This window comes from Hyla sarda, chromosome 2 (assembly GCF_029499605.1).
Source record: "Hyla sarda isolate aHylSar1 chromosome 2, aHylSar1.hap1, whole genome shotgun sequence".
Taxonomy (NCBI): Eukaryota; Metazoa; Chordata; class Amphibia; order Anura; family Hylidae; genus Hyla; species Hyla sarda.
The window spans coordinates 467,352,463-467,371,027 of NC_079190.1; the positions used below are offsets into that span (position 1 = coordinate 467,352,463).

At 40.5% G+C, this 18,565-nt stretch overlaps 1 protein-coding gene across 4 annotated transcripts in view; it reads right to left on the bottom strand.

Annotated features, from left to right (window-relative positions):
- APP (amyloid beta precursor protein) overlaps positions 1-18,565 on the bottom strand; it is a 301,616-nt gene that overhangs the window by 16,582 nt on the left and 266,469 nt on the right. For 2 of the 4 annotated variants that reach the window (XM_056559447.1, XM_056559449.1), the window contains 4 exons: positions 15,200-15,328; positions 11,759-11,858; positions 2,957-3,178; positions 1,709-1,762 (listed from right to left, as the gene is read on the bottom strand). In XM_056559447.1, the coding sequence (XP_056415422.1) occupies positions 1,709-1,762; positions 2,957-3,178; positions 11,759-11,858; positions 15,200-15,328 (505 nt within the window). The remainder of the gene's footprint in view (positions 1-1,708; positions 1,763-2,956; positions 3,179-11,758; positions 11,859-15,199; positions 15,329-18,565) is intronic. The other 2 variants (XM_056559448.1, XM_056559450.1) reach the window with 1 other exon arrangement.

The window sequence follows — 18,565 nt, forward strand, 5'->3', positions numbered from 1 at the left end:
AGTGATGATGACGTGAGGCAGATAAGGCTCTGTTCACACTGGTGTCATTGCTTCAGCTCATCCAGGACCTAATGCTTAAAGGGGTATTACGGAGTTATACATCTTATCCCCTCTCCAAAGGATAGAGGATAAGATGTATGATTGCAGGGGTTCTGCCGCGGGGGACCCCCGCAATCTCGGGGAAGCCCCCGGCATTCTGTGGTGGGCGCTGCCTCAGAGACAGGGACGTGACGTCACGGCCATGCCCCCTAGTGACGTCATGTCACGCCCACTCCATTCAAGTCTATGGGAGGGGGTGTGGCAGACATCAGACAGACATGAATGGAGGGGTGTGGATATTATCACGTCACGTCTTTGTCTCGGAGGCAGTGCCTGCCACAGAATGCCGGGGGCTGCAGTAAAATTGCAGGGGTCCCCAGTTGCGGAACCCCTGCGATCATACATCTTATCCCCTATACCTTTGGATAGGGGATAAGATGTATAAACTCGGAATGCCCCTTTAATCCATTCTGAGACATGACCAGAGAGATTTTAAGTGGAGGTCCCAGAAAAGACGGGACATTCAACTCTGGGGATTTAGAGTGGTGAAGACACCCAATGATGCAGTCTTGAGACACTTGGCATTAGGGTCTTGACCATAAGGAAAGATGAAAAACAAGAAATATTGACTGGGAAGGAAAATTGACACCATAGTATGGAAAGGGAAGGAGACCCAATAGCAATGTGAAGGGCTTTTGAGATTTGCAGTGGGAAGGAGCCTTAAAGAGATTGTCTGGAATTTTAAGAAACTTGTCTAAGAGCTAAGTGTTATGCATAGAAAAAACAACCTTAAGGGCATGTTCACATGGATACAAACTAAGTTTCCAAAATCTGTGTCACTGTTCCAAAAATCTGCTTCTGTTTATTTTGGGGACTTTTTTTGCTATACAGCCGAATTGGGGTCTCGAAAAAAGAGATGTGATTTCTGGGGCCCCACAAACCACATAAACAAGCACAAAAACCTCTTCTAAATAAGACATAAGTGATTTCTGGGCTCTAACATTGATGTAAATGGGATAATGTAAATGGGAGAAAACCATGCTACTTTCAGGCAGAACCTCTATAGGGTGATGACAGATTTTTGCGTGAACAGTGGGAAAACATCAAGGGAAAACTGCGTGATGTTTTTAGGGGATTTCCATCTAAAAATGATACTAATTTTGTCATGTGAACATGCCCTTACTCAACACTCCGGGACTACCACCACTTCAGTATTCCCCAAAAGTCCTGCAGTGATGAAGAAGTGTGCATAATTTCCATGACTGATGAGACCACTATTAACGCCAATAAGTGACTACAGTGCCCCTGTAGGACTGGCAGAGTATACTGGAGTGGAGATGGAGCTGAAGTCATGACGACTTTTTTAAAATTTTATAAGAGCTCCAAGTTTCTTAAAAGCCAAATGACCCATTTCATAACAAAGGAAGCAAGATGAAAACATTATTAAAAATACGGAACACATATCATGGAGGTACTGCATGTTTCGAGTAAATAAGAGCAGGTGCACCATTACAAACATATCCTGAATGATTTCTAAAGCATACGAAACATGCATAAAGTGATCTTTCAGCAAGAGACACAAATCTGATACAAAAAAATAAAAATGATCACAAGCATGCAAGTTTCCACCATGCTAAGGACTGAAGGTCAGAGGCAAAGCGTTATATACCTGGTCGTGTAGTGAGTCCTCTATCTGCAGCAGGGCGAGCATCAACTGGTTCAACTGGGAACGTGCAGCAAAAAATATACATAGAAAAAAAAAAGGAGGAAAGGCAAATAAAAATAACAATACATCATTTACTGAATGGGAAGGATACACAAAGGGGAAATATATAACGGGAGAAATGCAACTTGGGTTAATGTGCGAGACAGACTGGACAGGAAGAACAAGGAACTAGAACTTATCTGCTGTACACCATCACATTAAAGGGGTACTCTGCCCTTAGACATCTTATCTCCTATCCAAAAGAAAGGGGATAAGATGTCTGATTGTGGGGGGGGGGGGGGCGCCGCTGGAGACCCTTCAATCTTGGCTGCGGCACCCCAGACATCCGATGCACGGAGCAAACTTTGCTCCATACTGGATGACTGGCGATGCGGGGCGGAGGCTCGTGACGTCTTGGCCACGCCCTGCTCCTGATGTAACGGCCACGCCCCCTCAATGCAAGTCTATGGGAGGGGACGTGACATCCGTCACTCCCCTCCCATAGACTTGTATTGAGGAGGCGTGGCCGTAAAATCATGAGCAGGGCGTGGCCGTGAAGTCACTAGCCTCCAGTGCTGCACCCGACACTCTAAACGTACGCCAGGTGCAGAAGGGAGATCAAGGGGGTGAAAAGAAAAATGACCTTGCGTTCAGGCACTCAGGATCCCCAAAGGAATTCAGCTGGAAACATGAAGATGTAAAGATGAATCGTCTTTATTCAGGACACCAATGACACGTTTTGAAGTGAGCACCCTTCTTCAAATTACCAATCTGAGAAAGGGGTGCAAACCCTGAAACGTGTCATTGGTGAACTGAATAAAGACTATTAATTTATACATCTTGATGTTTCAGATGAATTCCTTTGGGGATATCGAGTGCATGAACACAAGGTCATTTTTCTTGCCACTATCCAGTATTAATGCAGGAATCCAGCGGTTGCTCTGTGAAATGGCCAACTCCTTAGCACCCACAAGGTGATAAGCAGAAGAGGAGGTGTTGGGGAGCAGACTACCCCATTTTGAATTAAACACTCAGGCAAGTGTTGTCAGTCTATAATAAATATCTATGGCGGCCCTAAGGGTTATACATTGTCAACCATGCAGGAAACAAATAGCAGAAGAGCAGACAACATACAGGAACATGCAGAGATATGTCAAAAAAGCATGCACACATGTCAAAACCACAAAAACCCTTGCCAGGTGTTACTCTTACCTTCATTCTCAGTATTTGCAGGGACAGAATCCACACCGAATGGATGCCAGGGCTGAAGATCATCTACATTGAACTCTCCATCTACGGGAAGAAGCTCTACTGTTGTCTTAGTCTCCGTCAGGGAGGGCATTAGGGCATCATTGCCATAGCTGATTCTGGGTTCGCTGACCATGTTGGACAACACATCGTCGGAGTAGTTCTGCTCCTTTTGGAAAAGCTCATCTAGAAGGGGGAAAAACAAACTAAGAAGATAGACAATGGCAATATATGGTCTTGTATGCTCAGGTGTATTTCACCAATGCCTCCTCAGATGTTCATGCACATTAGACTAATCCTGGCCAAACCTACCATTTCGGCAGGAATGAGCAACCATGACATGTAAGAGATGTTCAGGTGACATTCGACTCAGTTTCAGGGGAATGCTGAATTGGTGTTTGGCAGAGGCTTATTTACCTCTCCCACTGAGAATACGAGCACAATTGGCTACACAAGAGAAAACACGTGTATGGGCGGGTCCGAAAGAAAAGGTGTTAGCCGAATGAGCCTTTGGTGACAGCCATTGAAGGTGTATGGTCATCTGTATTCAAGTCATAGATGTAAGACTGAAAACAGACCTGTCAGCAAGAAAACAAAGGTGTAGAAAAGAACATTGCTAGATAGGGCAAGTCATTATGATTCCGGGCATAGCTTTTTATATTTTAATTGCCCTTTCCAGTGCAGATATATGTGTTTTCTGTTAACGCAATATGCCGATTTTGGAATATTGTAATTAAATAAGACCAGGACACCCCAAGACACATAACTTACTTGTATAGTGATATCACTAATTATACTGGCTTCAGCATGCTTTTGCATAATTCACCCCTGACAGGAAGTTGTGCAGTCCTCTCATTGTCAGTGTAGTATTGTCTCAGCAGCTTCTTAGCTCCTCCCTTTCACCTGAGGTAACCATTCTCTTCTGTCTCATCAGGCTTGGCTGGATCTTGTCTCTAAGGTCTAGCCCTGCCCTCTGAGTGATATCATCACCTCAGCCCAGCCTCTACAGTGAAATTACCATCTACCTGTCATATACATATATGTTTATTCGAGACATTTAACCCCTTAAGGACAAGGGGTTTTTCCGTTTTTGCACTTTCATTTTTTCCTCCTTACCTTTAAAAAAATCATAACTCTTTCAATTTTGCACCTAAAAATCCATATGATGGCTTATTTTTTGCACCACCAATTCTACTTTGTAATGACATCAGTCATTTTACCCAAAAATCTACGGCGAAACGTAAAAAAAAATCATTGAGGCAAAATTGAGAAAAAAACCCGCCATTTTGTAACTTTTGGGGACTTCTGTTTCTACACCGTACATTGTTTGGTAAAAATGACACACATTCTCTTTATTCTGTAGGTCCATACCATTAAAATGATACCCTACTTATGTAGGTTTGATTTTGTCGTACTTCTGTGAAAAAAATAACTACATGCAGGAAAATGTATACGTTTAAAATTTTCATCTTCTGACCCCTATAACTTTTTAATTTTTCGAGCATGGAGCAGTATGAGGGCTCATTTTTTGTGCCGTGATCTGAACTTTTTAGCGGTACCATATTTGTATTGATCAGACTTTTTGATCGCTTTTTATTCATTTTTTCAAGTGACCAAAAATACGCCATTTTGGAATTTGGAATTTATTTGCGCGTACGTCATTGACAGTGTGGCTTAATTAATTAACTATATTTTTTAATAATTCGGACATTTCCGCATGCGGTGATACCACAAATGTTTATTTTTATTTCTATTTACACTGTTTTTTTTTTTTTAAATGGGAAAAGGGGAGTGAATCAAACTTATTAGGGAAGGGGTTATGATCTTTATTCACTTTTTTTTTTTTGCGATGTTATAGTTCCCATAGGGGGCTATTACACTGCACACACTGATCTTTTACATTGATCAATGGTTTCTCATAGGAAACCATTGATCAATGATTCTGCCGCTTGACTGCTCATGCTTGGCACTGCTCAGGCACTGAGCAGTCATTCGGCGATCGGAAAACAGGAGGCAAAATAAGGGACCCTCCTGCTGTGTCACAGCTGTTCAGGATGCCGCAATTTCGCCGCGGTCATCCCGATCAGCCCCCTGAGCTAACCGGCAATGATTTACTTTCACTTTAGACTTTGAACGCCGCATCTAAAGATTTAATAGCGCGCGGCACCGCGATCAGTGCCGCGCGCTATTAGCCACGGGTCCCGGCAGTTGTTAGAGGCCGGGCCTGACCCGCTATGACACGGGGCCACACCGTGGCCCCGCCTTATAAAACAGGAGCGGACTGGTACGCTGACATTCAGGATGTGGAATTAGACCTGGAGGTCATATCAAGGACCTAGGGTCTATTGGATGTCAAGACACTATTGGAGATTATCCATAAAGAAGAATCCCACAGAGACTATATCGTGCATCTACTAATCCTGCTTGCTTTGTGCTATATGTTTTCTTCCTGTCTGTTATATATTGAATGGAATAAGTTATAATATACACTCCTCCACTGTGTATCCAGGGTCTAAATTGTAACCCCTGATGAACCGTGGATATATTTAACCCATGGGGAAACGCGTCGGGTTTGATAAGGGTGTTAAATAGGGGATCGACCCTGGTTAGAGTCTTCTTGTATTGTAGACCCATGACTCTGTATCCATTTTATAGTAACTATAGGTTTTAACTGAATTTAATAAAAGTTGTTAAATTTTAGCTTTTTTTTTGGTTGGTCTTGAGTTAGTAATGAGCTAAATTGGATTTGTGGTCCATATATCAGTGATTTGGAGATAGAGTTACCAATTGGCTTCTACTTATGAATTTACTTCTGATACATTAATATAGGTCAAGTTTCGGGTGCAACTCTTCATGAATAGGTCACTGCCAGCAGCTCTTCAAATAATCATAGTACGGAGAAGATTAGTACGTTGCAACCTATGTATCAACTGGCCGGTCATTTTTTATTAAGCTTAATAAATAAATGGAGCATACAACCGGCTCTCCAGATACATGACGCTTAAAGCCCTCATTTGAGGCAAAAAGCTAAGAAATTATTATCATCATTAATTTCAGCAAAAACTCAATATCTAATTTTCCCAGTGTTAATGTACATTAATGACAGTCGTGGAGGAGCTGCGAGGGCAGATCTGCTCTGGTAAGTGATTTTTATTTTTTTTTTCTAGCAGGAAACCCCACAGAGTCACAGCAGATAGAGGAGCCTATAATGAGCCTTGAAGCTGTAATAACATGCAGAGGCCTGGGAAAGCAGCAGGAAGTCCAATCACATCTAAATGTACACAAGTAAATGACACAAGATGTATAGAGGAGGCCCTGCAGCCACAAAGTACCCATGATCCTGCACTTATATGTGGAACACAAAGCAAATAACTTAGTGTACTGGTCCCAGGAAGATACAATACTCCAAGAATTAAAGGGGTACTCCGCCCCTAGACATCTTATCCCTTTTCCAAAGGATAGGGGATAAGATGTGTGATCACAGGGGTACCACCACTGGGGACCTGCGCAATCTCCCTGCTGCACCCAATGTTCGTTTAGAGCATCGGGTGCCACGACGGAGGCTTGTGACATCACGGCCACGCCCCCTCAATGCAAGTCTATGGGAGGGGGCGTGACGGCTGTCACGCCCCCTCCAATAGACTTGCATTGAGGGGGTGTGGCCGTGATGTCACGAGCGGGCCATGGCTTTGACGTCATGAACCTCCGCCCCGCATTGCCAGTCATCCGGCACGGAGCCAAGTTCGCTCCGAGCACTGGATGTTAGGGGTGCCGCAACAGAGATCGCGGGGGTCCCCAGCGATCAGATGTCTAGGGGTGGAGTACCCCTTTAAAGGGGTACTCCACTGCTCAGCCGTCACACCCCCTCCCATAAACTTGCATTGAGGGGGCAGGGTGTGACACAATGAGGGGGCGGGGCTATGACATCACAAGCTCCTGGCGCCAGCTCCAGCGTTTGGAACAGTTCATTCCAAACGCTGAGCAGCGAAGTACTCCTTTAAGCACAGGGTCAATTGACATATTTTACATATAACCACTTAGTCCTGAGCAAATTGGTAATGCAGCACATGGTCATTTCTTCATCTCTATTTTTTTCCCAGCCTTCTACGGAAAACGGGGGAAATGTATCATTGTTGCTGTGGTAAGCAAGTTCTGAAGGCATTTTTTTTTTGCCTTACTTCTGCTTATGTGCTACATATTCATCATACTATCACAGGGGTTGGAGCACATTAACAAAACAAAAAGGTCGCAGCTGAGACTTTTGTGAGACTTTTTTTTGAGACTTTTTAAATTTGCTCACGTATCAGAGTTTTGTACTCCAGGTCAGACCCGGAGCAGACTTTTTGTAAGGGGTTTGCAATTTTTTTTTTTTTTTTGCCTACGTGCGACTTTTGAACATCATAAATTTGTGACCACTGCAAAGTGAAAATGGAAATTTGCTTAGGTAAGGCTGTTTGTAACTTTTTGCTTACCCACAAAAGTCACACAAAAAAGAACTAAGGCGCACATGCGACTTTTTATACACCCGGAGGAAGCAAAAAAAAAAAGCTCTAAATACCTTGATAAATGTCCCCCAATGACCTTGCAAAAAGGTCACCTCCTAATGGCCTATCTTCTGCTGGTCCATTGAGGCTCGTTGGGACTAAGGAAACAAGGGCCATCAATATGATGTCCTGACAGGTAAGCAAACGCTATTGTAGGAAAATCACTTTCATCTGACATTTGTCAATATTCATGTGTTTGCAAAGGATCCATGTGTTAAAGCATCACTGACTGCCCATACGCATTAACCCCTTAAGGGCACAGCCGATTTTCCCTTTTGTGTTTTTTTTTTTTGTCTCGACAGCTACGGATTTGTTTTTTGTGCAAACAATTGTACTTTGTAATGACACCTTTCATTTCACCATAAAATTTATGGTGCAACCAAGAAATTATTATTTGTGGGGGAAACTGAAAAAACTACAATCCAGTTTTGCAACTTTTGGGAGTGGGGGAAGGTGGTTGGTGGTTTCGTTTTTTACACAGAGCACTTTGTGGTAAAAGATAAATGTTATCTTTATTCTCCGGTTCAATACCATTACAAGGATACCCATTCTTTACAGTTACTACTTTTAAAAAACGTATTTTTAAATAAAATACATAATTCTTAAAATCACACTGTCCTGACCCCAATTAACTTTATTTTTCTAATTATGGGGCTGTTTGAGGGCTAATTTTTGTGCTGTGACCTGTAGTTTTTATTGGTACTACTTCTGGGTATATATGACTTTTTGCTAACTTTATACTAACTTTTTAAACTTTGCATTTCCGACATTTACTGTATGGGATCAATAATGTTATATTTTAATAGTTTGGACAATTCCACATGCGTCAAAACCAAATGTTTATTTACAGCTTTTTTTTTTTTTAAAGATTTGAACTTTTTATTAAAGTGGAGTAAGTTCTTCTCAGGATCCTCATGCAAAGGCCGAAGTGGAGAGCGGTTACAAAGAGTGTTTTTCATTATGAAGGACCTGTCTTGTATTACACAGAGAACCCAATTTTTTAAAATGGGCACAGTGTAAGGCCTTAAAGGGGTATTCCAGGATTTTTTTTTATTTGACTATGCTACAGGGGCTGCAAAGTTAGTGTACTTCAGAATATAGTGTCTGTACCTGTGTGTGACAGTTTTCTCACAATTCTTATGTGATTTTCATCCCAATATTTATTTTTAACAGCATACAAAATGCCTGTTGTCTTGGATTTTTCCCAGCTTGCAATGCGGTCGAGACCGGACTCACTAGTCAGATGATGACAGGGAGCCTGTCTGCTTCAATGGGTGGAGAGAGCAATCTGCAAGTAATGCAACAGCTGGAGGTACCCTGATTGAAAACCACAGGTCTGCAGCTCATTTATGTTTCAATGGGTGGGGTGGCTGATGTGTGGGAAGGAGGAAAATGGTATCATGGGATTTGTAGGCAAACAAGAAAACTGAAAACAGGAAATACAAGTTCACAGAAAGCTAGCCACAGTGTTATGGTAATCTCACAGCATAGCCATTTAGCCCAAAGACAAGCGCAGATCCTTCCTAAGCATGTCCATTACTGTCTGCCAGGTACGTACTAAAATCACCTTATGCTGGATAACCCCTTTAATTTCTTCTGGGAACACTAGAATACAATGCAGCACTTTAGGTTGTTTGCATTCCTTTTTTTATTTACACTCTTAAAGGTTTCTGTGATGATGGCTTTTTTTTGTAGTCCTAAGTGGACAACCAACTCGAAGGAATCGAACGTGTATGTAGGTAACCCAACCATCAAGGAAAGGCGGGTGAAATAGGGATCGGGAATTTTGATTTTGAACAGAGGTGCCTCGCTCCTACTGAATTAACAAAAATGCAAAGCAGCTGACTGATGCAGGTAGCAGTCCCTTCAAGTCAGTGTCTGGCTTCTTTAAGAAGCCTTAAAACCTGACAGGTGATTTAACAGACCAAGCTAGAAACTCCCTCAAAGGGCATGTTACTCATCTGTAAACAATAAAATACTTTTCTAACAGTAGCTTGAAGCTCATATCCATCCACGGAACTGGCATTGACATCAAATATGATCTACATAATGCTACAAAAATAAAGGGTTAATGCTTCTCCTTGAGGAGAGCGCCATGAAGCTCTCTGATGCCATATGCTTTTACAGGTATTTTTGTACCTTCGAGTCAGAGTCTGGCTCCTTTTAGAAACCTTGGAACATGACTGGGGATTTAATAAAGCCAAAGCAGAAACTTACTAATCTGTAGACAACTGTTTCGGGGGTTGTTGCCCCTCTTCAGAACAGAGCAGGTTGCTGGCTGACTGCAGAATTCCCTACCGCCGTGGGCATGCTGGGAGTTGTAGTTTTGCAACAGCTGGAGACACATTGGTTGGGAAACACTGCTTGAATACTTGCTATGCAGCCGGTGGTTACTAAATTTTAAGTTGTCAGGATGTCAGAGCTCATTTTTTTTTTTTTTTTTGTGGAAGAAACCATTTGCTGAAAGACCGAAGATGCAAAAATGGCTAAACGCCTGCAAATAATTACAGACTAGAACATAAACTTGTCAAAGATGTCCTGCTCTGAGGTGAGCGCATTCAGTCAGCAAGGCAAGGCCATTAGCCATCATTTACAGTGATTGAATGTCTCCCAGATAGCTCCATGTCCTTACCTCATTGATAGGTTATATGCAAATAGAATTCTGGGGTGAAAAATTGCAAAACTGTCACGCTCCAACATGCAAGCAGTTTATTTCGGCATCACCCGGGTACGGTCTGTCTGGGATTTTCAGTCGGTAGGGTTGGCATGCCGTCAATACTAAGCAAGTATGGGATAAAATAAGTCTAGATCCCAAACTAATAAGGAAATACCTGTTGGGGGTCGGGAGTCAAAACTGTCCACAAATCTGGTGCAATCTGTGCCAAAAAATTGGCTTACATGCATTTTTGACAAGGGCTTACTGGAAACTGGGTGTGGCTTTGGTAAAAGGGATTTGGCTTATAGGGGTACTCTGGCTTTGTAAAATGTATCCACTATGGACAGGATTGGGTCTGATGGCAGGGGATCCGAATGCTCGAACCCCCTGCGATCTCCAGAACAGGGCCCCTTCTCTTACATGAAGCACTCTGGCGCCTTCCATCCAAAACGAACAGATCTCGGGACTAATGGCCCGCTCCGCCAATCACGGCGATCAGATACCTATCTCCTATCCACAGGATAGGGCATAGGATTTACATAACCGGACAACCTCTTGAATTTTATTAGGGTTGAGGCTTTTTTAAATTTTATTTAGCACTTTTTAAAATTGCATTCACTTTCTTGCTATTGATAAGCATTGAACAGCGTGATCAGCGCTGCAAAATTGGCGCCTCAATCTGGCAGGCGGAGGAAAATAAGAGGACCCTCTGCCGCCACTTTAACTCATCATACCCCTGCAATCACGCTCTGATGAGCCCTCTGATGGCAAATGTGAACATGCATGCCAGATGTCGACTAAAGGTTAAAGGGGTACTCCGGTGGAATATTTTTTAATTTTAATTTTTTTTCAAATCAACTGGCGCCAGAAAGTTAAACAGATTTGTAAATTACTTCTATTTAAAAATCTTAATCCTTCCAGTACTAATCAGCTGCTGTATGCTCCACAGGAAGTTATTTTCTTTTTGAATTTCTTTTCAGTCTGACCACAGTGCTCTCTGCCGACACCTCTGTCCATGTCATGAACTGTCCAGAGCAAGAGAGGTTTGCAAATGGATTTGTTTCTACTCTGGACAGTTCCTGACACAGACAAAGGTGTCAGCAATGAGCACTGTGGTCAGACAGAAAAGAACCATTACAACTTCCTCTAGCAAATACAGCAGCTGATAAGCCAACGGCTGTCTGGAAATGCTGGCAACATCTGGAAGTCCACAGTTTGGAGACCACTGCCCTGTTAGGTAAGCTAATAGAGGGGGTCACCTCTTTAGGATACTCTTATCTTGATGAAGAATGTCTCTCTCTCTGGAGGATCTTTCTAAGGAAATGCTCAATTTTCCCTGTGGTGGCGCTACAGGAAAACTGAACAATTGTTCCCAGGTTTCACCACAGATCACAGGATCCAAAGCAGAGAACTCTTTAGTAAGTAATTCTTAAAACAAGCAAAATAGAAGTTGATACAAACAAAATACACGATTTAAGTTTTTGGAATCCAAAATTGGACAAATATTCTCTGGTAAATGGGATGAATATAATATTCATGATCATGACAAAGATTTCAATTGCTTACCAACTTCATCCTGGATCTCCTCGGCCACTGCTGGTACTTTGTACAGGAGAGAGAAGCTCTGGTTCATCCTCTCGTTGATCACACGGAGGTGGGTCATCACCTGAAGGAGTTAAACATACATACAATGGTTATAGCACGTACATATAAGTTACACTGTACGCCGTCAATAGAGCTGGACACATCTGACCATTGGGATACAAATCCGTTAAAAAATATATATAGCAATTCTAAATTCTTTTTTCTAGTCTGTTTTCATTTTTTGCACAGTTTTTATTTTTATTTTATTTTCTGTACACGATTATGGAGTCAGCCATCTTGTCTGAGCTGCGCTTTTTTTTTTCCCAGCAGATTTGCTTGAAAACAGCTACTGGAAAAAAAAAACTTTGATACAAAACGACTTAGTGACACCTATGCAAGAGTATTTTAGGAATGTTCTATGACCTGTACAGAGGCCACTAAGAACGGAGGGATAGCAGCGGGCCCGTGACCATGATATATTGACAATGGTGGTTTCTGCATCAACTTAATATAGATGTCATGTTTTATTGTAATTCTGCCTGTGGTGACAATAAAATGTCTGGTGAGAAGTCAACTCTAGAGAAAAAGAAGTGTCAGAACACAGATATCTACAGGACAGAAAGGGGCAGAGAAGTGATCTCTACAGAACAGGAAGTGACCTTTACAGAACAGGAAGTGTTAGAGAAGAGATAACTACAGAACAGAGGTGTCAGAGAAGTGATCTCTGCATAACTGGAAGAGTCAGAGAAAAAATATTTACAGAACAGGAAGTTTTTAGAGAAGAGATCTCTACAGAACAGGAAGTGTCAGAGAAGAGATATTTACATAATAGGAAGTGTCGGAGAAGTGATCTCTACAGAACAGGAAGTGTCGGAGAAGTGATCTCTACAGAACAGGAAGTGTTGGAGAAGTGATCTCTACAGAACAGGAAGTGTTGGAGAAGTGATCTCTACAGAACAGGAAGTGTCGGAGAAGTGATCTCTACAGAACAGGAAGTGTCGGAGAAGTGATCTCTACAGAACAGGAAGTGTTATAGGTATCTGTACAGAACATTTAGTGTAAGAGAAGTGATCTCTACAGAACAGGAAATGTCAGAGAAGAGATATTTACTAAATAGGAAGTTTTAGAGATCTCTATAGAACAGTAGAGTAACAGTAGTATTTGCCTATTGTAAGGATTAGGGTGAAAATGGCAATAATTCAGGATCTTTTTATATAATTATATTTAAAAAAGTATTCAAAGTATATCTTAAAATGTATTTAAACAATAGTTCATTCAACTTGACCTTTGGTTTGGTGACTGCTTTAATAAGGCATCTTATAAAAGTACAGATCTAGCACAAGAATTCATTGTGTACCCAGGCTTACTATATTGATAATGGCATTGCAAGACTTATTCTTGAAAAAAATATAATAGAATGAATGTAGTCTGCAGTGCCACAATTTGGCATGAAGGCATGAAGCTTGTAGACCTTAAAATTGGGTTCTTGGCAAATGATATTGGATGCTTGGAAACTCAATGTAAATGTATATTTTTCTCACTGTGACATAAAAGAGAAGAAATATCTAACTTTTGACAGGTAGCAGGGGTCCATCTCCTGGACAGTGGGGGTCTGGGGGGCTGTAGAAAGCACTATCATTGCAACATTAGGTACAGTAACATGATTTTGGCCGGCAAATTCAGGAGCACAGCTGGTTTGTGGATCTGGATGGCAGGAAATACCCACCCCTGCAATTTTACAGCCCTGCTGCCATCTCGGCACAATCTGCAAGGAGGTTGGAAGCACGGTCTAGTCGGCATATTCTATAGCTGCTATTACGCTTAATGAAATAATAGGAATGCGCCTGCAAAGAAATGTGAATGCTAATAGGCCACAGGATGCGCAGATTAACAGTGTGCACGGCATCTGCAGCAGTCGTAGTAAATCTTCACAGTGACGGGGTAACCAAATACATCACAAGCTTTTATTTTTTTTCCAACCACACCACTAGTCATCTGTTTTCCGATGCATAAATCTGTCAGCCATCGATCAATAACACATTAGAGCTACAATGATCTACTAGGCACATCAGGAGCTTTAACTCACTTCCAGTTAACTCTTCCAGCATCCAGTTAGTTGACAATGCATGAAAATCTGTTTTTAAGTCAGAGTAAAGCTTGTGGTTCTTATATTCTGAAGTTCCTAGGGGATTATCAGTCCTAATATCTACTCAGCAGATTCTGGGTGATAACCACTAATGGCAGCCATTTCTACAGTCCACATATGCTGAATATAACAACATTCCCTATGGATAGGCTAGGCTGCAGTACCAGGAGAAATGATAGGACACAGGTGGACAAATGGGTTTATTCCTTCTTGTGATCTGTAGGAGTTTCAACAATCGGGCTGAAACCAATTTCATAATGACAGCATTTCCTAGTGATCATCAATCACCATTAGCACCAAGTCCCAATGGGCGTACTGTAGAAGCTGACAATGCAGCTGCTATATAGAATCTGAAGAGAGGTGACCCAGTCCAGGTTAGCTCCATCCTTTATTTTACTGGCCAGTGAGAACTTGTGCAAGGATCTAATCTCCACAGGCTGTGTAATTGCAAACAAGGGTGCGGGGAATCAACTAAAAAAACATGGAAAGGAGATGGGGGCAACAAGGATCAAGTCCTCTTGTCTCAGGTGGTGTAAACCAGCACCAGAAGGGGCCGCTGACCCTCTATATATATGCACCCCATTCTATTCATGAACCAGAAGGTTTGCTTTGATAAATCTGACCATTTGAGAAGGCCCTAAAGGTGCCCATGGACCTTTAACTCCTGTTGACCCGCCACTTGTTTCGCCAACAGCTATTCTTTCCATAACTCCAATACACATGCATGCTCTGTCTCGCAAAGAGCATTTAAAGGTGAAATTTAACATATCCTTTCATTTGTGAGTGGAGAGGTGGTAGGCCCCCATATATTTAGATATTTGACCGATCCTGTTGAAATGGGTGAGACTGAACAGGTGTCTTAGCATACATTAATTCTCCACTGACTTAAAGGGGTATTCTGTCTTTATACATCCATTATCCTATCCAAAGGATAGGAGATAAGATGTATGATCGCAGGGGTCCCACTGCTGGGGTCCCCCGTGATCTTGGCGCAGCCCCCGGCATTCTGTGCCGGGCGCTGCCTCCGAGATGGGGACGTGACGTCATGCCACACCCCTCCATTGATTTCCCTGGGAGGGGGCGTGGCGGCTGTCATGCCCCCCTCCCATAGACATGAATGGAGGGGGCATTGAATTAACAGAAGTGCATAGTAATAAGGAGTGGACAAGGGTGATTTAAGACAGTACAGATAGCAGTCATATTACATGCACGGAAAGAATAATACTGTATGAAAAAAATCCTATTATGGTATAAGATTTTACTGAAAATCAAGTTACCTGAGATCGAATCTGAGCAGCCTTCTTGGGATCTACCATGCGGACATGCTCGAAGTGTTTGAGAGTGTGCTGTCTGTCCTTCTGCTCGGCACGTACGTACTTTTTCAGCATATTAAAAACATGGCGGGGCTGTAAGAAAGGACATAATATAACATTTTGCTGAAGGTTATAGACAGTAAACCATTAATTCAGATCACAGATAGAATTATAGTAGAAATTGCTGTTAGTCATTCTCCTTGATAAAGCCACGTTGTGTGGTGAAACATGTCGGGGTGTGGCAGATTGAACTTTAAGTTAGCAGTCCCTGTGCATCTCAAACTAATTTGGTGACCACCTTGTGGGTTGTGTAATAGATAAGTGCCCGGCAATGATTTCACTATCCACACCTGTGATGCACAACAGTGAGATGGATAGTATAAAACATATATCTAATAATACAGATCCTAAATATAGGTAGTGAGAGCTACATTTGAGAGAGATCTATGAACTGCCTAAGATGATTATATATGGTTGATTCCACCGGTGAATAAATAAACATATTCACTATCATCTATGGTCGGTCACACATAATGAATTAACACATACATCTACTAGTGAATAAACATGTAGATCTACTAGTGAATAAACACACACATCTTCTAGTGAATAAACACACACATCTATAGTGAATAAACACATACATCTACTGGTGAATAAACACATACCTCTACTGGTGAATAAACACATACATCTACTAGTGAATAAACACATACCTCTACTGGTGAATAAACACACATCTATAGTGAATAAACACATACATCTATTGGTGAATAAACACACATCTACTGGTGAATAAACACAAATCTACTGGTGAATAAACAAACACATCTACTAGTGAATAAACACATAAATCTACTAGTGAATAAACACACACATCTACTAGTGAATAAACACATACCTCTACTGGTGAATGAACAAATACATCTACTAGTGAATAAACACACACATCTACTAGTGAATAAACACATACATCTACTGGTGAATAAACACATACATCTACTGGTGAATAAACACATACATCTACTAGTGAATAAACACACACATCTACTAGTGAATAAACACACACATCTACTAGTGAATAAACACACATATCTACTAGTGAATAAGCACATACATCTACTGGTGAATAAACACATACATCTACTAGTGAATAAGCACATACATCTACTAGTGAATAAACACATACATCTACTAGTGAATAAGCACATACATCTACTGGTGAATAAACACATACATCTACTAGTGATAAACACATACATCTACTAGTGAATAAACACATACATCTACTAGTGAATAAACACATACATCTACTAGTGAATAAACACACATATCTACTAGTGAATAAGCACATACATCTACTGGTGAATAAACACATACATCTACTAGTGAATAAACACATACATCTACTAGTGAATAAACACATACATCTACTAGTGAATAAACACGTACATCTACTAGTGAATAAACACACACATCTACTGGTGAATAAAGACGTACATCTAATAGTGAATAAACACAAATCTATTGGTGAATAAACACATACATCTATAGTGAATAAACACACACATCTATAGTGAATAAACACGTACATCCACTAGTGAATGAACACATACATCTACTGGTTAATAAATAAATACATCTACTAGTGAATAAACACGTACATCTACTAGTGAATGAACACATACATCTACTGGTTAATAAATAAATACATCTACTAGTGAATAAACACGTACATCTACTAGTGAATGAACATATACATCTACTAGTGAATAAACACATACATCTACTGGTGAATAAACACAAATCTATTGGTGAATAAACACATACATCTATAGTGAATAAACACACATCTACTGGTGAATAAACACACACATCTATAGTGAATAAACACGTACATCCACTAGTGAATAAACACATACATCTACTGGTGAATAAACACATAAATCTACTAGTGCATAAACACGTACATCTACTGGGGAATAAACACATACATCTACTAGTGAATAAACACATACATCTACTAGTGAATAAACACATACATCTACTAGTGAATAAACACATACATCTACTAGTGAATAAACACATACATCTACTAGTGAATGAACACATACATCTACTAGTGAATAAACACATACATCTACTGGTGAATAAACACACACATCTACTAGTGAATAAACACATACATCTACTAGTGAATAAACACATACATCTACTAGTGAATGAACACATACATCTACTAGTGAATAAACACATACATCTACTGGTGAATAAACACAAATCTATTGGTGAATAAACACATACATCTATAGTGAATAAACACACACATCTACTGGTGAATAAACACACACATCTATAGTGAATAAACACGTACATCCACTAGTGAATAAACACATACATCTACTGGTGAATAAACACATAAATCTACTAGTGCATAAACATACACATCTACTGGGGAATAAACACATACATCTACTAGTGAATAAACACATACATCTACTAGTGAATGAACACATACATCTACTAGTGAATAAACACATACATCTACTGGTGAATAAACACAAATCTATTGGTGAATAAACACATACATCTATAGTGAATAAACACACACATCTACTGGTGAATAAACACACACATCTATAGTGAATAAACACGTACATCCACTAGTGAATAAACACATACATCTACTAGTGAATAAACACATACATCTACTAGTGAATAAACACACACATCTACTGGGGAATAAACACATACATCTACTAGTGAATAAGCACATACATCTACTGGTGAATAAACACATACATCTACTAGTGAATAAACACATACATCTACTAGTGAATAAAAACATACATCTACTAGTGAATAAAAACATACATCTACTAGTGAATAAACACATACATCTACTAGTGAATAAACACACATATCTACTAGTGAATAAGCACATACATCTACTGGTGAATAAACACATACATCTACTAGTGAATAAACACATACATCTACTAGTGAATAAACACATACATCTACTAGTGAATAAACACGTACATCTACTGGTGAATAAACAAATACATCTACTAGTGAATAAACACGTACATCTACTAGTGAATAAACACACACATCTACTGGTGAATAAAGACGTACATCTAATAGTGAATAAACACAAATCTATTGGTGAATAAACACATACATCTATAGTGAATAAACACACACATCTATAGTGAATAAACACGTACATCCACTAGTGAATGAACACATACATCTACTGGTTAATAAATAAATACATCTACTAGTGAATAAACACGTACATCTACTAGTGAATGAACATATACATCT